Below are 22,067 nucleotides of genomic sequence, written 5' to 3'. Positions count from 1 at the left end.
ACTTGTTTTGTTTGAACACAGAGCAATCCAGTGAGGTAATACTCTCATTTTAAATATAAGAAATACTACTGAGAGATGAGTTGCACAAGATTACACACTGATAAGTGGCAGAGCCACAATGGACTTCAAAATCTCATCTGCAACACAAATGTTTATTTAAATAAAGAAGAAAGCTATTATACAAATACCACTCTTCAGGTTTAGCTTACAGAGCCATCACTATGGATTCTTAGCTGTATAAGGAAGTGCTTCTATAAATTCTTAGGTTTAGAGATGATACCATCTGGGTACCTTTGCTTGAACCGTGCAACCACATCTGGGTCTAGTAGGTGGATCCCATCCAGTTGGTTTCCAAGGGTGATCCTGAAACGGGAAAAGGAGGGGCAAACCAGAAATCCTGGAATTAGTTAATATTGTTAAAAGACGCATACCAAATGAAGACTGCCTATCATATCAAATATACCAATTCTTCTAAAAAGAGCTTAACATTACAACAGTATATGGTAGAATGAGTAGTTCAGAATTGACATAGATTCTGGTGTTAAAATAGACTGGATCTGAGCCGGGCATGGTGGCTCACGCCTATAATCCCAGCACTTTGGGAGGCTGAGGTGGGCGGATCACTTGAAGTCAGGAGTTCAAGACCAGCCTGGCCAACATGGTGAAACCCTGTCTCTACTAAAAATACAAAACATTAGCTGGGCACGGTGGTGCATGCCTATAATCCCAGCTACTTAGGCAGCTGAGACAGGAGAATCACTTGAACCCGGGAGGCGGAGGTTGCAGTGAGCCGAGATCTCATTACTGCACTCCAGCCTGGGCCAACAAAGCAAGACTCCATCTCTCAAAAAAAAAAAAAGACTGGATCTGTATTATTGAATGGTTAGTAACTAATGCTTAGCCAGGACTGATTCACAGAGTTGCTGCTACCAGGGAGTATTCTTTGGATAAGCAAAATGCTAGCAGCATGTGTTTTAAGCTCTATTAAAGGGGTGAAAGATAAAATAATTGACAGATTAAATAGATAACTTCATAACCACCAGGGGGCAGATTCAATACATCACATAGAATGGCTGAGGAAGATCCTTAGGTTGTGAGAGTAGAAACCCTAGGGAGCCGTGCTTTGGATCCTAGAACCTGTTGAGTTTTAATGAATATTTGTAAAATCCCATAAAACAAGGCCGGGCGCGGTGGCTCAAGCCTGTAATCCCAGCACTTTGGGAGGCCGAGGCGGGTGGATCACGAGGTCAAGAGATCGAGACCATCCTGGTTAACATTGTGAAACCCCGTCTCTACTAATACAAAAAAATTAGCTGGGCACGGTGGCGCATGCCTGTAATCCCAGCTACTCAGGAGGCTGAGGCAGGAGAATTGCCTGAACCCAGGAGGCGGAGGTTGCGGTGAGCCGAGATCGCGCCATTGCACTCCAGCCTGGGTAACAAGAGCGAGACTCCGTCTAAAAAAAAAAATCCCATAAAACAGTTTAAATACAAGCTTAAGTGGCTTATGAAGCTTCTGACGCTGATTTATAGACTCGTGGAATATAATGTGAAGTTCTACTAAGTTCTGTATTTAATCATAAATAATAGCCCCTTGAAGACTAGTCTGTTCTCTGGTCACCTTACCAGTTGGGTTGCACATTATGTGGTCGTCCAAATAACTCAATCTTGCGAGTGCCAGGAGATAGTCTTTCAATCATGCCATAGATTTCATCTGGTTTATGACTGGTGGAACGAACCTAGGAGATAAAAACTAGCTGCTTTTTAAGTTACATAAGATTGCAATCCTAGCCCTTTCTATTATGTTTATGATCTAAATGGTAAAAATCTGGGATGAGGATACACCTGACATGAATAACTGATACCAACAACAATGTGGAAGCTTTGGAGGCCTGGGGAAGCACATACCTCAGCTACGATCACATCACAATCCAGTCCCTGGTTGAAGCCTTGGGGATTTCCTTTGACACCAACCTGCTCACCACAGATAACAGATTACCTTATGAAACCACACCTTTTGAACTTTTTCTCAATAAGAAATCAAATGGCCGGGCGCGGTGGCTCAAGCCTGTAATCCCAGCACTTTGGGAGGCCGAGGCGGGTGGATCACGAGGTCAAGAGATCGAGACCATCCTGGTCGACATGGTGAAACCCCGTCTCTACTAATACAAAAAATTAGCTGGGCACGGTGGCGCGTGCCTGTAATCCCAGCTACTCAGGAGGCTGAGGCAGGAGAATTGCCTGAACCCAGGAGGCGGAGGTTGCGGTGAGCCGAGATCGCGCCATTGCACTCCAGCCTGGGTATCAAGAGCGAAACTCCGTCTCAAAAAAAAAAAAAAAAAAAAAAAAAAAAAAAAAAAGAAATCAAATGATTCTTTATGTTCCACCTATTGAATTGGGCCCCACTGCTGCTCACCAAGCAGTGTTCCTTCCCATGGTTCAACCAGTGACCTGTACGGCCTGTCCGAATGATGCGTTGCAGTTGATTTGTCTTCACCCAAATAATTTCATCTACCCGTTCATACCTGTGGGGAATAAGAAAAAGCTAGAGTTTTAACCAAACTTTTACAGCGTGGTTAAAAGGGGTAGTACCATAAAGGAAGGAATCACGGAATACTATGGGAGAGAACATGTATCTCACTATAACAGTATTATCCTCAAAAGAAGGCAACACAACCATTACTTACCCCCAGAGGTTTAGACATTCTCTGCCCAACTCCATGGCCCTAGAAAGAAATGAGTTAACTACTTGTATGCCCACTTTTTACCCTTCAAAACGTGATATGTTAAAAAAAACTTTTAACAGTATATAACAGAAAAAGTCTTTTTTTCTACTGAGTCCTAATGCCTGTGCATAATGCAAATTATACCCTGAATATATATTTAATTCTACATTTGTTCTTTGAGAAAGGTAAGATTGTTGAGGATACTGTTTTATCTTTTCATTCTTAGATCCACCTTGCTGCTTTAATGGTATTGTGCAGGTATAAATGTTCACTGAATGTCTACTGAAAAAGTGTAGACTGGGCTAGGAAAACCCAGGATTTTATCTCCCACTCAGTATTCACTCTACTGTACTGTCCATACCTATGTAACTTTGAATTGCATTACCTGCCTGTGACCCAGAGAAAGAGAAAGCCATCATCCTGTAGTACGGGTATGTTGAGCCTGCGCATCTCATCATCTGTCAGGGTCCCATAGGGCAGCTCCATGTGAATATCCCAGGGTGGGTCAGCCATCACAACTGCAAACTTGCCCAAGATACTGACGTCCAGATAGCGGATATCACAACAGATCCACTGCATAAAGTGGTATTTGGTCATCTTCTCTACTTTTAACTCTCAGATACATAGCCCGAGTCCCTTTTCCATTTGATTTTTCCTATTCCCTTACAAGCTTATGTATCCCCCTCCATTCCCAATAGGCCAGACAGGATTGCTGAATTATGTATGCCCTGCTTTCCTACATGTATGGCTGCCCTACTCAAACACAAGTCCATAAGTTGAGACAAATTTTCTGAGCAGAGAAGTACCTGAGGTGGGAAGAGTCGGTCTGCACTAGAATCACCTCCGACACTTTGTGTAAGAGCAAGCTCCTGGCTTGGTGTGTGGTCTTTGCTACCAGGGGCCTCAGAATCCATGCAAGCATCAATTTCATAGTGAACATACTTGCAGGTATCCATGTGGAAACATGTATTAAGGAAAGAGCAGTCACCTAAAGACTCATCAGTGTGTTTGTTGATAATTCGTCTGGGAAAATAAAAAGGGAGAATCAATCAACATGGTGTTCCAGATGTAGATCCAACAATTCAAATTCCAAATGGTTTCAAAATATCTCCTATCTTATTACCCTCCCCTAATTCTATCATTAGAGCTTCCTCCAAGAGTTTTAAGGGAGGCAGGTAGCATGGAAATAATTCACATTACAGAATAATTGTAATTCCTCTCTGAGTAAAGACTTGGTTTCCTCTTTTACCACCGGAAGGCAAGCAGTGCAGGAGACTTAGTTGATTAGAACAGAATAAAACATTGACCTAAGAGTTCAGGTTCTTGTTTCTCCTAAGATTATGCTCCTTTCAGAGAACTCTAACTTTCACTCTGGCTCAGAGACAGACATACCTATATAACTTTGCTATTATAAGAAGGAGGGAGGTTTAAAAAAAAAAACACCTCAGTTATTTGGGAGTACAGCCTGTATTCTTCCCACACAATGCACTTCTGAAAGTATACCTTCGGAGTCTGGAGGACTTACACAAATCATAAACTAAGTAAGATTACAGACAGAACCCCAATGACTGGAAGGGATATGCTGAAAAGGAATGGCTGCTTCTGACAAACCCATCCCACCTCATTCCCTTCCAAAAGACCTGAAGTGCAGCTTGCGACAGGGTCGATCAGCATCACTGGCTTTCATGCACTCCTCCTTGGTTCCATAGTCACAGAATTCTTGCACTTGGGCCCGACCTCGAGAGCGAAATTTTTCAACAATGGATTGTTCCTTGGCTGTTGTAGTATTTAATAGCTCTAGGATCTCCTGACTGACCTGTGACAGAAGTAGCCTTGGACTTAAAACGTCTTGTAGATCAAACTGGCTCTTAGACCAACTCTGCAAATTCTGACATTAATGTCTTATAAGAGATAAATCAGCTAACTTTTTTTTTTTTTCAGAGATGGACTCTTGCTGTCACCCAGGCCAGTGTACAGTGGTATAATCATAACTCATTGCAGCCTGGAACTCCCGGGCTCAAATGATCTTCCCAGTTCAGCCTCCAACACAGCTTAAGAATACAGGCTCATGACACCATGCCAGCTAATGTTTTAATTACTTTTTGTAGAGGTATGGTCTCACTATGTTGCCCAGGCTGGTCTCAAACTTCTGGTTTCAAATGATCCTCCCACCTCAGCCTCCCAAAGTGATGAGATAACAGGAATGAGCCATTGTGCCTAGCCCTAAATTAGCTAACATAATATTGGAAAATTGGGAGCCGTCAGATGAGAGATGTGTTAGGGGTTCAGTCCTTGCTCACAAATATGCATTTGGGATGAAATTAAAATGGAAGAGGCCTGGTTTCTACTGCTAAGCATTACGCTAAATGTCCCCTCCCCAGGAAGGCATTCCTTCTACAAAAAAACATATTTACTGGGTACTGAACTAAGTTATAGCACTAAACACTTTACTGTTTAGCTCAGAGTCTATTCAACAATTCTGTAAGGCAGGATACGCTGGTTATTATCTTCATGTTACAGATGAGAAGACAAAGGCCCAAGAGAAGTTAATTACCTTGTTCAAACTAACACACTAGAAGTACCAAGCAGATAAGGACTCATGTCAGGCCAGTACTTATACTCAGAACCAATTCACGTTATTTAGTCAGTTTCCATAATTGGTCTAGTATTCCTCTCCATCTCCCTATATTTCTATATATTTGGATTCTTCTTCTCACTATTTTTTTTTTTTTTTGAGACGGAGTTTTGCTCTGTTGCCCAGGCTAGAGTACAGTGGTGTGATGTCGGCTCACCACAACCTCCACCTCCCAGGTTCAAGTGATTCTCCTGCCTCAGGCACCTGAGTAGCTGGGATTACAGGCATGCGCCACCACGCCCGGCTAATTTTGTATTGTCAGTAGAGACAGGGTTTCTCCATGTTGGTCAGGCTGGCCTTGAACTCCTGACCTTGTGATCCCCCCCGCCTCAGCCTCCCAAAGTGCTGGGATTACAGGTATGAGCCACCATGCCCGGCCATGGATTTCTCTTCTCTTGATCTGATTCTTACAAACAGTCAATGACAGATTATCTAAATCAGAATTTGTCAATATTGGCAATATTGACACTTTGTGACAGACAACTGTTTGTTGTAGGGGTTTGTCCTACTATTCACTGTAGGATGTTTAACAATATCCGTGGCTTCTACCCACTAGATGCCAACAGCACTTCTCCATGTGTGACAATAAAAATGTCTCCAGACATTACCAGATGCCTTGGGAGTTTGGCGGTAGGGAATCATCCCCAGTTGAGAACAACTGCTATAAACCCTCAATTCTAAAAATTGTTCCTTACCCTAAGGGTAAATCCCTGTCAAACAAAGCTATAATTAAGAGCATATTGTGAGAGTCTTTTCACATGATCCCTACCTTCTTGCTCTGTTGTTCTTTAGTGGACTGTTGGTTCAGAAGGCTCTCTATCTCCAGATCAACATCTGAGGCAGCATGTTTCCTTGATTTCTTGGCTGGCTCCTTTGCTGGTTCTGATGCTGAAGAGTTCAGACCAGAGGCTAATGAACTGGCAAAGGCAGCTACTGTAGTTAAGTCCTGTTCTGCACGCCGCTTCTGCCCTGTGACAGTCCCTGCTACCTCCCCAGGGCCCTTCTTTTCTGCCACAGCACCCATCATGGCAGAGAGCTTGGAATGGTCAGCATAGGTCACAAGAGTAGGGTGTGCATCGTCTTGTAGGAGACCTCGCTTTACCTCAATCAACTCCTGAGCTGCAAACTTTTGTAGGAGGCTTTCTACCCCATCTTGAGTGGCAGGAGCATCTGGCTAGAGAAGAAGGGGAAGTAGGGGCAATGAGACACTGACCATGAACTGAAAATAAGTGGTAAATCCTAACTCTATCAGGTCATTACCGTGGAGATGGCAAGACAGATGGACACAGCATCAGTAGGCAATGTTAAGGCCAGATCAGAGAGGTGGTGTAGCAACTTCTTCTCTAACTCGGGATCTGTAGCTAATTCAGGAACTGCTGAAGCTGTGCTGGGCTTAGGGCCACCAGAGGTGGGTGCGGTCGGCACTGGGCTGTCACTACGGAAGGTTGGAGACAATGCTGCTTCTGGATTCCGTAGATCTAAGAATGAAGAGAAGTGAAAATGAAAAAAGGCAACCACTGCTGGTCTATATATTTCTGAGAAGTCAAATCTCTAGCATTCCCATACACAGACCTTTTATTTTGTGCAAGAAATTCTCTGACCAACTTTAGCACTAGATTATCCTCAACCATATTTAAGCATTCACTGCTTTGCCAAGATAATACTAGATTTTCTTTCTTTTTTTTTTTTTTAAAAAAAGATGAGATTTCACCATGTTGGCCAGGCTGGTCTTGAACTCCTGACCTCAGGTGATCCACCCACCTCGGCCTCCCAAAGTGCCAGGATTACAGGTGTGAGCCACTGTGCCCAGCGATAATACTAGATTTTCTATCTACCTTTTCTCTATTAGGTGGGTAATGATTTCCTAATTTCCTATCCTTGCTGTGCTACAAAGGAAGCAAATTAGCAGCAAGATAGATTTAAATAATCCCTATCACCTTTCTATCAACCTACATTTTAATAAAAGCCAGAAATACACTCAACAACCTAGGCTGGGATCCAATATTCTTTTTGAGGCATGTTGTGTGAATTTTAATGAATCCAGCCCATTGATTAACAAAGTATACAAAATGACAATGCTGGGGGCCAAGTGTTACCTATAGCACTCACGAACACAAAACTCTTAATACTTTGCTGAAGCCTTGGTTACCAAATGATGTTTCCAGACTATATTATTATCAACTATTACTTCACAAGCTTGGCAGCCATCATAACCTTAATAAGATTTGAGAAACTAAAATTAGGACAAAATGTTACCTTTGAGAAAGCCTAATATCTGTGGTTATTTAACTAAAATATAGATGAAATATTAAACTTCTAGAACCTGAAGTGAAATTACTAAGTAAAATAAGTAGGCCATTAGTTTATATTTAGAAATATTCTGTTTACCTAAATATTTCCATTCTGGCCAGGCACGGTGGCTCACACCTGTAATTCTAGCACTTTGGGAGGCTGAGGCAGTTGTTTCCACTTGAGGTGAGGAGTTAGAAACCAGCCTGACCAATATGGTGAAACCCCATCTCTACTAACATACACAAAAAAAAAAAAATTAGCTGGGTGTGGTACCACAAGCCACCACAGCTACTTGGGAGGCTGAGGCAGGAGAACTGCTTGAACCCGGGAGGTAGAGGTTGCAGTGAGCCAAGATCATGACACTGTACTCCAGACTTAGCAACAGAGCAAGACTCTGTCTCAAAAAAAAAAAAAAAAAAAAATATATATATATATATATAAATTTGAACAATTTCCACTCTAATGGAAACTGAATTTATTAAAATCTGATTCGGGGCTGGGTTTGGTGCCTTATACTCTGGGAGGCCAAAGTGGGAGGATCACTTGAGCCCAGGAGTTCCAGACCAGCCAGGGCAACATGGCAAAACCTAGTGTCTCTACAGTAAAGTTTTTAAAAATTAGCCTCACATGGGGGCCTGTGCCTGTAGTCCCAGCTACTGGGAAGGCTGAGGTAGGAGGATTCCCTGAGCCCAGGAGGCCAAGGCTGAAGTAAACTGTGATTGTGCCACTGCACTCCAGCCTGAATGACAGAGTGAGACCCTGTTTCAAAAAAAAAAAAAAAGGCCCGGTGCGGTGGCTCACGCCTATAATCCCAACAATTTAGGAGGCCAAGGTGGGTGGATCACAAGGTCAGATTGAGACCATCCTGGCCAACACAGTGAAATCCTGTCTCTACTAAAAATACAAAAATTAGGCGGGTGTGGTGGCATGCACCTGTAGTCCCAGCTACTCAGAAGGCTGAAGCAGGATAATTGCTTGAACTCAGGAGGCGGAGGTTGCAGTGAGCCTCGAGATCATATCACTACACTCCAGCCTGGGCAAGAGTGAGACTCTGTCTCAAAAAAAAAAACAAAACAAAACTCAGAGGTTCCAAAGAAAACAACTGAACTACACCAAATACCTTGTAATAGTAGTTACATTTTATTAAAGTAAGTTATTGTGGAAAATGACTCCATAATTCCATACTAGCTAGAAATGTTAGATCATTGTTAGAACTTTCTTCACCTTGCTTACTTCTTACAATCATGTTTGGCTGAATCTTGGATTTTAACTTTGCCTGCTGAATATAATTGTTTTGTCAAAGAGGTATTGTACACATGAAAGGGTCATGGAAGCACCTTGGTCTGTATGAGAAAAAGTTTAAGAGTAATTGAACTAAGCTAAAAATATGTAAGAACTTTAAGTGATGATTACCATTTAGCTGACTTATAAGACTATAAACAAAATTCCTGCATTGAACAGTACTGAACCGATGGTGACTATTTTTTTTTTTTTTTGAGACAGAGAATCTCTGTTGCCCAGGTTGGAGTGCCGTGGGATGATCTCAGCTCACTGCAACCTTCACCTCCCAGGTTCAAGCGATTCTCCTGCCTCAGCCTCCCAAGTAGCTGGGATTACAGGCGCCCGCCACCATGCCCAGATAATTTTTGTGTTTTTAGTAGAGACAGGGTTTCACCATGTTGGCCAGGCTGGTCTTGAACTCCTGACCTTGTGATCTGCCCACCTCAGCTTCCCAAAGTGCTTGGATTACAGGCATGAGATGGTGATTATTAAAGTCCCTTGCAGCCTGGCGCAGGGGCTCACACCTATAATCCCAGCACTTTGGGAGGCCGAGGCAGATGGATCACCTGAGGTTGGGAATTCAAGACCAGCCTGACCAACATGGAGAAACCCCATCTCTACTAAAAATACAAAAAATTAGCCAGGCATGGTGGTGCATGCCTGTAATCCTAGCTACTTGGGAGGCTGAGGGAGGAGAATAGCTTGAACCAGGAGGTAGAGGTTGCAGTGATCCGAAATCATGCCACTGTACTCCAGCCTGGGCAACAAGAGCAAAACTCCATCTCAAAAAATAAATAAATAAACAAACATATATATATATATATATATATGTATATATAAAATAAAAATGCCAATCTAACAAAGGTCTCCCAATATTTTGCTCATAGTATTTTCCACTATTAACGATATGGATACCTTTTAGTTCATTTTATATCCTTGTCTTTTGACATTGAGTTCAGTAGTCAATAATTACCAGATTTCAGTAATGCTATAAAAAATAAGATGTGGTAGGTGAGAAACAAATGGAATAATCTAAACTTTTATCAAGCTTTGGGTTATATCTTACATGACAACATGATTAATAAATTTACAATAGAGTATGTTTCACAAGGGTTTCCTAAGAATCCTAAAGCTCAACAAAATACATTCTTTGAAATAATCAAAATAACACAGAAAGAAGACAGACATTCTGATTTAATTTGTGTCTTTCATCTTTACCTATTACCACAGTACCAAATGATGGGTCAGATCAAGCTCTGGGTCAGAGGACAAGATACATTTAATTACAACCCCAAAAATACTTTTATAAGCATCTTAACTAGGCTTGGATTACGCCTGTAATCCCAGTACTTTGGAAGGCCAAGGTGGGAGGATAGATTGAGCCCAAGAGTTCAAGACCAGCCTGGGCAACAAGGCAAGACCCTGTTTCTACCAAAAAAAAAAAAAAATTTGTGGCACACAACTGTGGTGCTAGCTACTCAGGAGGAAGCTGAGGCCAGAGGATCACTTGAGCCCTGAGGTCAAGACTGCAGTGAGCTGTGTTCATGCCACTGAATTGCAGCCTGGGTAACAGAGCGAGATTCTACACATACACACACACACACACAATCAAGAGCGGCTGCTTACACCTGTAATTCCAGCACTTTGGAAGGCCAACATGGGTGGATCACAAGATCAGGGGTTCAAGACCAGCCTGGCCAAGACAGTGAAACCCAGTCTCTACTAAAAATACAAAAATCGACCAGGCGCGGTGGCTCACGCCTATAATCCCAGCGCTTTGGGAGGCCAAGGCGGGTGGATCACGAGGTCAAGAGATCGAGACCATCCTGGTCAACATGGTGAAACCCCGTCTCTACTAAAAATACAAAAATTAGCTGGGCATGTTGGTGCGTGCCTGTAGTCCCAGCTACTTGGGAGGCTGAGGCAGGAGAATTGCTTGAACCCAGGAGGCGGAGGTTGCGATGAGCTGAGATTGTGCCATTGCACTCCAGCCTGAGTAACGAGCAAAACTCTGACTCAAAAAAAAAAAAAAAATTAGCCAGGTGTGGTGGCGGGTGCCTGTAATCCCAGCTATTCAGGAAGCTGAGGCAGAGAGTTGCTTGAACCCGGAAGGCAGAGGCTGCAGTGAGCCAAGATTACACTAGTGCACTCCAGCCTGGACAACCCAGCGAGACTGTCTCAAAAAAAAAAAAGTATCTTAGCTATATTATACTAGCTAGTTATACAAGCAGGGAGAATACAGACTTATTGTCAAATACATTAAACATGTTTAGCAAGGACCTTGATGAAAGTATCAAGGCTCTAGTAGTTAGGTCTGCATACAGCACAAAGTTTGGTTAATACAAAAATGTAGTTAGTATTAGGGAAAAATGAAATGAAACTTAAAATGACCAACAGCAATTAGAATCACCCATTGAAAGAGTATGAATTTAGAAATGGAGAAGTATAAAGAAGTATGATGAGGAACAATTAAAACCAAAAAACAACCACCACCACCACAGATAGAGGATGGCCTGTCACCAAAACGACAGAAAGATGAACACAAAGTAGTCAATGATGTAGTACACTGATATAGTGGCTTTTCAAAAGTTAATTTTGTAGGCCAGGCGTGATGGCTCACGCCTGTAATCCCAAGACTTTGGGAGGCTGAGGCAAGTGGATTGCTTGAGCTCAGGAGTTAAGAGACCAGCCTGGGCAACATGGTGAAATCCCCTCTCTACCAAAAATACAAAAATTAGCTGGGCATGGTAGCACATACCTGTGGTCCCAGCCACTTGGGAGGCTGAGGTGGGAGGATCACTGGAGCCCAGGAAGTCCAGGCTGCAGTAGGCCATGATCATGCCACAGCACTCCAGCCTGGGTGACAGAGGGAGACTCTGTCTCTAACTAACTAAATAAATAAGTTAATTTTGCAGATCACTTTGCTGAAACAAACAACTACTGAATCCTTCAGATCTCCTTTTCCAACTGCCATTGCCGAAGGGGAAAGATTACACAGGAAAATTAAATAGGCTAGATATGGTGGCTCTCACCTGTAACTCAAACACTTTGGGATACTGAGGCAAGAGGACAGCTTGAGCCCAGGAGTTCAAGACAAGCTTGGGCAACATAGTGAGACCTCATCTCTATTAAAAATTTAAATATTAGCCAGGCATGGTGGCATGCACCTGTAGTCCTAGCTACTCAGGAGGATGAGGCAGGAGGACTGCTTGAGCCCAGAAGTTAAAGGCTGCAATGAGGGGCTCCTACCATCACACTCCAGCCTGGGCAACGGAGACCCTGTCTCAAAAACAAAAAAAGTCACTGGCATCATTTACACACATTTTTAAAAAGTTTTGAAATGGGAAACCAAACAATAGGGGAAAAACAAAACAAAACAAAAAATTGTATCTATAAAGAAATCAGGCCAGGCACAGTGGCTCACGCCTGTAATCCCAGCACTTTGGGCGGGTCACCTGAGGTCGGGAGTTCAAGACCAGCCTGACCAACATGGAGTAACCCCATCTCTACTAAAAATACAAAATTAACCAGGTGTGGTGGTAGTAGTATGCTAGCTACTCAGAGGCTGAGGCAGGAAAATTGTTTGAACCCGGGAGACAGAGACTGCAGTGAGCTGAAATCACGCCATTGAACTCCAGCCTGGGCAACAAGAGCAAAACTCCATCTCAAAAACAAAACAAATCAGTGAAGTTTATAAAGCAAGAATAAAAAAATTACCCCTCTTAGGGTAATTCAGGAACTACTCCAAGGCTTGACTACTAATTATTGGCTGATGATATGACTTGCACTTCCTACTCAACTACCCTTCCCTCTTACCTCTGTAATTATCTAGGTCCAACATAACCATAAAGGCCAAATTCAAATGCCAGCTCCACTATGATGGCTTTGATGGCTTCACTACCTACACCAGCTCAGTTACTTCTCTACACTGTGCAGACTGTAGATTCATTCATTTAATTTCATATATAATATATATATATATATATAATACATATATATCCTATCATATTCCTGACTTTTTGTAAGCATCTACCCTTGAAACCTATGCTTTTTAAACTAAAGGACAGGGGCAATTTCTTACTTATTTTTGTCTAATTAGACCCAAGTATACTGTAGATAAGAAAGGATACTTAATTATGGGAGGATCCCATCAGTGCACTTTCTAGTTCTAGGGATCAGAATATGAGCACATGAACCTAACGTGACTGAAATAAGACTGAGAGATGGAGTTCAAGATACTGGCAAATATTGGAACAATCTGCCACAAAGGTGATATTGAGTCACTATTTTTGCAGAGCTTTGTTACTAGTTTGCCTTAAATAATTCAGAGTTTGTCGTGGGGGTAGGGAGTGGATAAGAGTTAACTTAACCATCTTTTAAATTTCCTTCAAAGTTTTATGATCGTGACATGAGGCAAAAGGAGGGGAGAAAAAGTTTAGAAACGAAACACAAATGTTTTCAGATTTTTGCTAGGTATGCAAATGGCTAAGTCAATGCCGGTAGGGGTACCCATTCAGAAACACGGAGTGCCACTTTGTATGGGCCACTAAACTGGTCACTGTGGATATGAAGGTTCATTCCTTGCTCACTGTGCCCACAGCTGCAAAGAAATGACCACTACAAAGCAGTCGTTATAATTGAGGGAACAAAGCGCCATAGCAGCAACAAAAAAAGGGTCTTGCTGTTACGCAGGATAGGGGGCTGAGAGGCCTCACAAAGGCGACGTCCTCGCAGTCTGAAGAGGAGTGGGCAAGGCGGACGGGGGTGGGGCTCAAGCGTCCGTCTGGCAAAAGTGAGCTGGCAGAACCGAGGCCCAGGGTGAAGAGGAACCGCGAACTACTTGCAGAAGGGCGAAGGTCTGTGCTGCTGAAGGGGAGGAGGGAGTAACCCCATGTACGAGGCTTTATAGAAATAGCCGCTTGGTAAAGGACATTGACTCTGGAGCTTTTTCTCTAGGGATCCCTCCCATACTCCCCGGTTGAGCCTCGACCCCAACAGCCCCGTGCCTCACCCAAGTGCCCCGAGTCCTGCTTCCGCCTCCGCTGCAGCCTTTCCCGCAGAGAGTCCAGCTGCTTCTTGTGGGCCTGGATAGAGCTCCACGTGTCCGACATCCTAGTCTCCCAGCCCTGACGCCTCTCGAATAAGGCGCGCCAGACTAGCACCTCCCAGCACTCGCTCCAGGATATAACCAATTCTCACGCGGGCACCAGAAGACTAACCGGAAAATGACCCCTAGAGATGAGCAAGACCGAAAAGTCATTTCCGGTGTCGCGCTTTCTTGGAAACTATAAAGAGAGCCACGTTAGGTGTTGGCAGAGCGGCCGGTATAGTCCTTATACCCGCTCTCTCATGCTTCCGGGCACAGTGAGGCTGTGGTTGCCATGTTGGTGACTGGCAGAGCGGCCATATTGCTTACAGATGCGCATGCGGCCATGTTGAATATTCGGAGAGGAATTCTGAGAGTTGACTCATGTTAAAATAGCACTCGTAGAGAGCAACACCATGTAGTACAGATTTTTTTTTTTTTTTTTTTTTTTTAAATTTTGAGACGGAGTTCCTCTCGTTGCCCAGGCTGAAGTGCAATGGCGCGATCTCGGCTCTCCGCAACCTCCGCCTCCCGGGTTCAAGCGATTCTTCTGTCTCAGCCTCCCGCGTAGTTGGGATTACAGGCATATACCACCACGCCCGGCTAATTTTTTTGTATTTTTAGTAGAGACAGGGTTTCTCCGTGTTGGTCAGGCTGGTCTCGAACTCCGACCTTAGGTGATCCGCCCGCCTTGGCCTCCCAAAGTGCTGGGATTACAGGCGTGAGCCACAGCGCTCTGCCGTACAGAATTTTAAGATGAAGGATCACTTGTTCCTTTTGACAGTTTGGTACTAATATACCTTTTCCACTGAAGACGTTGTTTGTTTCCATTGCTTCATTTACAAAAAAACAACGGTGGTCCCCAGTCTGAGGTGCGGGGCCATAGGGGGTGTGCGCATGCTTCTTTGTGTGCTGGAGAGGTGTGTGGAAGTGAGGAGGGCTGATGAAGGAAAAATACGAGAGGTCTTCAAATACGTGATCTCTCTCTTAGACTAAATTTACAAAGTACGTATAATCGATTAAAATAGAGTTCCGGGCCGGGCGCGGTGGCTCACGCCTGTAATCCCAGCACTTTGGGAGGCCGAGACGGGTGGATCACAAGGTCAAGAGATCGAGACCACCCTGGTCAACATGGTGAAACCCCGTCTCTACTAAAAATACAAAAATTAGCTGGGCATGGTGGCGCACGCCTGTAGTCCCAGCTACTCGGGAGGCTGAGGCAGGAGAATTGCCTGAACCCAGGAGGCGGAGGTTGCGGTGAGCCGAGATGGCGCCATTGCACTCCAGCCTGGGTAACAAGAGCGAAACTCTGTCTCAAAAAAAAAAAAAAAAAAAAAAAAAAAAAAGGAATTTACACTATCTTTTGGGATGTGTAACTTTGTTTTTTTGTTTTTGTTTTGTTAAGACAGTCCTCACTGTTTCACTGCTGGAGGGCAGTGGTACAATCATGGCTCACTATAACCTCCAATACCTGGGCTCAGGCCATCCTCCCATCTTAGCCTCTTGAGTTGCTAGGAATACAGGTGCACACCATCCTTCCCATATTGTACATGCAGCCCAAATGAAAGAAAAAAAGCAAAAAGAGCGTGTTGACAACCTTCCCGAGGGCAACTGTGAGACCCAGATTATTAAAGGAAACAAAAATCCTTGGGTAGAGCAGTACGCTTGAGTAATCTTCCATGACTTCACATCAGCCAAGTAGTTCAGTGTATATATATATATATATATAAAATATGTAAATTATATATAAATTATATATAAATATATTGTAAAATGTATATTATATATAATTATATAATATATATTTTATATAATTTTTATTATATATTATACTATATTATATGTATTAAATTATATATAAAATATATGTAATTATATATAATTTTTACTTTTGTAGAGACAGGGTCTCTAGATGTTGCCTGGGTAGTCTTGAACTCCTGGCCTCAAGCAATCCTCCTACCTTGGCCTCCCAATGTGTTGATTTACAGGTGTGAGCCGCCATGCCCAGCCTGAGATGTGTAACTTTGTATATGAGCACTGAAGTAGAGGACACCAAAATAGATATAGACAGCCAGGTGCAGTGGCTTACACCTGTAATCCCAGCACTTTGGGAGGCTGAGGTGGGTGGATCATCTGAGGTCAGGAGTTCGAGACCAGCCGGACCAACATGGAGAAACCCCATCTCTACTAAAAATACAAAAAATTAGCTGGGTGTGGTGATGCATGCCTGTAATCTCAGCTACTCAGGAGACTGAGGTAGGAGAATCGCTTGAACCTGGGAGGCAAAGGTTGTGGTGAGCCAAGATGGCACCATTGCCCTCCAGCCTGGGCAACAAGAGTCGAACTCTGTCTCAAAAAAAAAAAAAAAAATATATATATACATATATATGTGTGTGTATATATATATATATATATAGAGAGAGAGAGAGAGAGAGAGAGAGAAACTCATATGAGCATCTCTGGAGCATTTAATCATCAGGATTACATTTAACAGAAAGCAAAATACTATTTTCCAGCTGGATGCAGTGACTTAAACCTGTAATCTCAGCCCTTTGGAGGCCGAGACAGGAGGATCATTTGAGCTCTGGAATTCAAGACCCTCCTGGGCAACATAGCAAGAATCCAAAAATAAAAAAAATTACCCAGGTGTGGTTGCACACACTTATAGTACTTGGGAGGCTGAGGTGGGAGGATTGCTTGAGCCAAGAGTTTGAGGCTGCCATGAGCTATGATCATGTCACTGCATTTCAACATGGGTGACAGAGTGAGATCCTGTCTCAAAAAAAAAAAAAAAAAAAAAAAATCCTCTACTGAAATACTAAGGAGAGTTGGCTGATGTGAAGTCATGTAACATTACTCAAGTGCACTGCTCTACCCGAGGATTTTTGCTTCCTTTAATAACCTGGGTCTCACAGTTGCCCTCAGGAAGGTTGTCAATAGGCTCTTTTTGCTTTTTTTCTTTAATTTGGGCTGTATCCTGTGTGACCCTATGTTTAGACACATGTATTATCACTGAAATGAGATAATCCTTTTATTGAAGTAGTATAGCACTGTTAGAGTTGATTTTTCAAATGTGGTTCTTTCCTTAATGAAATCAATATTCTTTGAAAGTCCTTAACTCCCAGAAATGAAATGTATAGGTTATATAGCAATAAGCTTAAATAATCTTGGTGGGGAAAGAGTACTGGACATAGCCTCACAGAAGATGGAAGTTGATTCATAGTAAAGACATGATTTCAAAGGTCAAGATATTAAATGTAGGCATTTTTGTTTAGGAAAGCAAGGATTTTCTAGTGGAAGAGATTCAATCTCTGATAGAATTTGTGATACCTGCTGGGCCAGGTGGCTTACACCTGTAATCCCAGCACTTTGGGAGGCCAAGGTGAGTGGATCACTTGAGTCTGGGAGTTTGAGACCAGCCTGGCTAATGTGATGAAACCCCATCTCTACTAAAAATACAAAAAAAAATTTGCTGGGTGTTGTGGCGCATGTCTGTAATCCCAGCTACTGGGGAGACTGAGGCAGAAGAATCACTTGAACCTCGGAGATGGAGGTTGCAGTGAGCCGAGATCGCACCATTGCACTCCAGCCTGGGCGACAAGAACAAGACTCCATCTCATAAAAAGAAAAACAAACAAACAAAAAAAGAATTTGTGATACCTAAGATTTGGATTGCCACCTCTCACATACAGAATACAAAGAAGTAGCACAAGTACTCCTGAAAGTCAATCAAATCAAGGGCAGCTCCCAGAAGTCTTTGCCTTCACATTAACTCTGGGTAAATTACTGCAGTGGTGTATTGGGCAAATTTTAGAAGTAGAGGAAGGCCTCTTAGCATGATCTTCTCACAGAGAGATTCTGTTTAGACTCCTCTTGACCAGTTTGCTGCTCGAAAGAAAGACATTGCTTTCTTGTCATCCCATAGCCCTCAGCAGTACACAAAGGAGGAGGAGGAGGGAAAAATGCAGACTTCTAGTCAAAACAGAGTGTAAACCTAATTTTGAGCAGATGGGTGCTGCATGCATTACACTTCTCAACTTCTCCTCATATCTGCTATGGTAGATTGCTTCCAGAGTTGGCTACAACAATGCCTCCCATCCTCATGCCTTTAGGCACTGTGATTTTGCCCCTCTTTCAATCAATAAATAAAGCTTATTTCCCCTCCTCTTGAATCTGAGCTAGGCATCTGACTAGCTTTCACCAAAAGAATGTGGCAGAAGTGATATTCCCTGAGTTCCAAAGCCTAACCTTAAGAGGCATTACAGCTTCCCGGGTATTGTTTTGTTTTGTTTCTTATTTTTGAGAGAGAGTCCCTGGGTCTGTTCCGTCTAAACACTGTTGAAGCAAGAGACAGATCTGAGGGACCTCCAAATGTGCTGCCACAGCTTCTGTTTCTGCCCTCTTAGAACCCTGGGACTTCACGGAAGTCCAGTTACCCTGATAGACCACTTGCAAAGAGAGACCCTGGAGGATGAAGGATGGTAAGGAGTGAGGGTTCAGCATTCCAGCCAGCCATCCAAGTAGCCATAAGTGAGTGAGGCCATCTTGACTCCTCCAGTCCAAATCAAAGCTGCCTCAGTGAGCCCAGTCCTCACCAAATGGAACAAGCCATCCTACCAGGCACTCCATGGAATCATAAGCAAATAGGTAAGTATTAAGACAGTAATTGGCTGTGTGCTGTGGTGTGTGCCTGTAATCCTAAATGCTTTGGAGGCTGAGGTGGGAGAATCCCTTGAACTCATGAGTTCAAGACCAACCTGAACAACATACTGAGACCCCATCTAAAACACAGTACTAACCGAATACTTCACTGGTTTTTTGTTTGTTTGTTTTAAGAGGGAGTCTCACTCTGTTGCCCAGGCTAGAGTACAGTTGCATGATCTCGACTCACTACAACCTCTGCTTCCCAGGTTCAAGAGAGTCTTCTACCTCAGCCTTTCAAATAGCTGGGACTACAGGTGCCTGCCACCATGCCTGGCTAGTTTTTGTATTTTTAGTAAAGACAGGGTTTCACTATGTTGGCCAGGCTGGTCTCGAACTCCTGACCTCGTGATCCACCCACCTTGGCCTCCCGGAGTGCTGGGATTACAGGCGAAAACCACTGTGCCCAGCCCTTCACTTTTTGTTTGATTCTTTGAATGAACTGTTTTTCCTCAAGTCTTGTTCATATCTGACTAAAAACAGAATGTCCACTAGGATGAGTCAACCTACTGTTATTAAATGCTAGAATAGATAAGGAAGCTGGGCACGGTGGCTCATGCCTATAATCCCAGCACTTTGGGAGGCCAAGGTGGGCGGATCTCCTGAAGTCGGGAGTTCGAGACAAGCCTGACCAACATGGAGAAACCCCATCTCTACCAAAAATACAAAAATAGCTAGGTGGGGTGGCACACACCTGTAATCCCAGCTACTCAGGAGGCTGAGGCAGGAGAATCACTTGAACCCGGGAGGCGGAGGTTGCAGTGAGCCGAGATCGTGCCATTGCACTCCAGGGCAAAAAGAGTGAAACTCCATCTCAAAAAAAAAAAAAAAAAAAAAAAGATAAGGAAATATAAAGGAAAGTCATCAAAGTTGGGTCTAATTGAGAATAAGACTAGTGAAATCTGTTTTGGGAATCAGAAGACAGGTGTTTGTTGATTGACTAAGAAGTTGCAGGGACGATAACCAAAGTTACAGGTACAGGAGTTTCTGAGAAATGAAAATGTGTCAATAAATTCTGGGCCTTGTTTAGGGCCTTGTTTAGGTTGAATTCTCTGAGAAACAGGTGACAGAATTAGGAGTACAAAAGTTTTACTGGAGAGTAACACTGGTATAAGGAAAGGCAGCGAGGGAAGGGGGAAGTGGAATTGATTAGGGAGAGCTGTCAGACCGCAATGCAGACTTTTTTTTTTTTGAGACGGAGTTTTGCTGTTGTTACCCAGACTGGAGTGCAATGGCACGATCTCATCTCACCGCAACCTCTGCCTCCTGAGTTCAAGCAATTCTCCTGCCTCAGCCTCCCGAGTAGCTGAGACTACAGGCACGTGCCACCATGCCCAGCTAATTTTTGTATTTTTAGTAGAGACGGGGTTTCACCTTGTTGACCAGGATGGTCTTGATCTCTTGACCTCGTAATCTACCCGCCTTGGCCTCCCAAAGTGGTGGGATTACAGGCGTGAGCCACCGCGCCCAGCCTCGCAATGCAGACTTGATAAAGCCTCTGTCAGTCCAATGGGAAGTAACAGAGCAAAGATTGTTCATTAGAGTCCTGTGTTGCAATGGCTAAGCCCTTGAACCTTGCTCAGTTTTGGGCCAAGGATTGGAGAAAAGCAGTACAGCTGGAGGTTGTCAGCTAACCAGGCTCCTTATAGCTAGATAGTCAGTTCTTTCTTGAAGGAACATCTCAAAATCAGCCCATCTCTGTGTCTGCCAAATAGAGTATGATGGATCTTATATAGGTTCTTTTTTTTTTTTTTTTCTGAGAGTGAGTCTTGCTCTGTTTCCCAGGCTGGAGTACAATGGCACAATCTCAACTCACTGCCACCTCTGCCTCTGGGTTTAAGCAATTCTCTTGCCTCAGCCTCCTGAGTAGCTGGGATTACAGGCACCTGCCACTGTGCCCAGCTAATTTGTGTATTTTTATTTGTTTATTTATTTATTTATTTTTGAGACGAAGTCTCACCCTTTTCCCCTTGGCTGGAGTGCAATGGTGCGATCTCGGCTCACTGCAACCTCTGCCTCCTGGGTTCAAGTGATTCTCCTGCCTCACCCTCTCGAGTAGCTGGGATTACAGGCACCTGCCACCACACCTGGCTAATTTTTGTATTTTTTATTTATTTATTTTGTATTCTTTGGTAGAGACAGAGTTTCACCATGTTGGCCAGGCTGGTCTCGAACTCCTAGCCTCAGATGATCCGCCCGCTTCTGCCTCCCAAAGTGCTGGGATTACAGGCGTGAGCCACTGCGTCCAGCCTATTTATTTATTTATTTATTTATCTAGAGACAAAGTTTCTATCTTGTTGCCCAGGCTGGAGTGCAATGGCACGATCTTGGCTCACTGAAACCTCCGCCTCCTGGGTTCGAGCGATTCTCCTGCCTCAGTCTCCCGAGTAGTTGGGATTACAGGCATATGCCACCACATCTGGCTAATTTTGTATTTTTAGTAGGGACAGCGTTTCACCACATTGCCCAGACTGGTTTTGAACTCCTGACCTCAGGTGATCTACCTGCCTCAGCCTCCCAAAGTGCTGGGATTACAGGCATGAGCCACTGCGCCTGCCCTTATGTAGGTTCTTAAATGGCAACTGCATTGGTTCCTAAGCTGTATAGACTGAGTTAATATACTTGAGAGTGGTTATTGTGAAAGCAGAATTCAAGAGAACTGTATGTTCCCTTTCCCTTCTTCATTTTTGAATTACAAGTTTGAATTCCCTCTCTCGGATTCCACAGAACATTATAGTTCCTGTTAACCCCAAATAAAAGTATTTGTTTAATGCTAAGCACCATAGTGTGTGCCTGTAGTTCTAGGAGGCTGAGATGGGAAGATCAGTTGAACCAAGGAGTTGGAGTCCAGTATGTACAATACTGAGACCCTGTGTCTTAAAAAAAAAAGTATCTGTTTACATTTTTCCTCCAAGACTGAGCTCTCCTAAGGGCAGAAGTTTCTCTTAAAGTCAAACATCACATAATGATGTTTTGGTCAACTACAGACCACATGCACAACAATGGTTGCATAAGATCATAAGGGAGCTAAAAAATTCCTATCACCTAGTGATGTTGTAGTTGCTGTAATGTTGTAGCACAGTTACTTCATTTTAAATAAATTTAGTGTAGTCTAAGCAAACAGTGTTTACAAAGTTTATAGTAATGTCCTAGACCTTCACATTCACTTACCATGCACTCACTGACTCACCCACAGCCACCTCCAGTCCTGCAAATTCATTCATGGAAAGTGCCCTATATAGGTGTACCAGTTTTTAATTTTTCCTATTGTATTTTTACTGTACCTTTTGTATGTCTAGATACACAAATACCATTGTGCTACAATTGGCTACAGTATTTAGTACGGT

At 43.3% G+C, this 22,067-nt stretch overlaps 1 protein-coding gene across 4 annotated transcripts; it reads right to left on the bottom strand.

The window, feature by feature from the left end:
- Positions 1-131: 131 nt before the first annotated feature.
- On the bottom strand, positions 132-14,174 carry METTL3 (methyltransferase 3, N6-adenosine-methyltransferase complex catalytic subunit). 4 transcript variants are annotated; one of them, XM_012466207.2, is made up of 11 exons: positions 13,945-14,174; positions 6,621-6,838; positions 6,130-6,534; positions 4,366-4,541; positions 3,532-3,748; positions 3,111-3,298; positions 2,687-2,725; positions 2,416-2,524; positions 1,908-1,973; positions 1,626-1,738; positions 132-363 (listed from the first exon to the last, which is right to left on the bottom strand). In XM_012466207.2, exons 1-11 carry the CDS (start codon positions 14,042-14,044, stop codon positions 252-254), a joined length of 1,743 nt encoding a protein of 580 aa, XP_012321630.2. In that variant the 5' UTR covers positions 14,045-14,174; the 3' UTR covers positions 132-251. The 4 variants fall into 4 exon arrangements, 3 of the variants coding, with proteins under 3 accessions (XP_012321630.2, XP_064230845.1, XP_064230846.1); XM_064374775.1 differs by lacking the exon at positions 2,687-2,725; XR_010342032.1 differs by lacking the exon at positions 132-363 and having other exon boundaries at positions 1,705-1,738; positions 1,908-2,046; positions 2,371-2,524.
- Positions 14,175-22,067: the final 7,893 nt, after the last annotated feature.

The sequence above is a fragment of the Aotus nancymaae genome, unplaced genomic scaffold (assembly GCF_030222135.1).
Source record: "Aotus nancymaae isolate 86718 unplaced genomic scaffold, 86718_ANA_hifiasm-v0.15.2.pri h1tg000011l, whole genome shotgun sequence".
In the NCBI taxonomy this organism is placed as follows: Eukaryota; Metazoa; Chordata; class Mammalia; order Primates; family Aotidae; genus Aotus; species Aotus nancymaae.
Note: the sequence above shows the minus strand (reverse complement) of the source record. Positions and strands in the feature narration are given on the sequence as shown.

What these genes read in the sequence shown, in the direction of transcription:
- METTL3 (XM_012466207.2), bottom strand. Translation starts at nt 14,044, where the DNA reads ATGTCGGACACGTGGAGCTCTATCCAGGCCCACAAGAAGCAGCTGGAC. An exon ending in GAATGTCTAAACCTCTGGGG is followed by an intron (nt 2,525 to 2,686) that starts GTAAGTAATGGT and finishes TATTCCCCACAG; the next exon opens with GTATGAACGGGTAGATGAAA. An exon ending in ATGGGAAGGAACACTGCTTG is followed by an intron (nt 1,974 to 2,415) that starts GTGAGCAGCAGT and finishes TGTGGTGAGCAG; the next exon opens with GTTGGTGTCAAAGGAAATCC.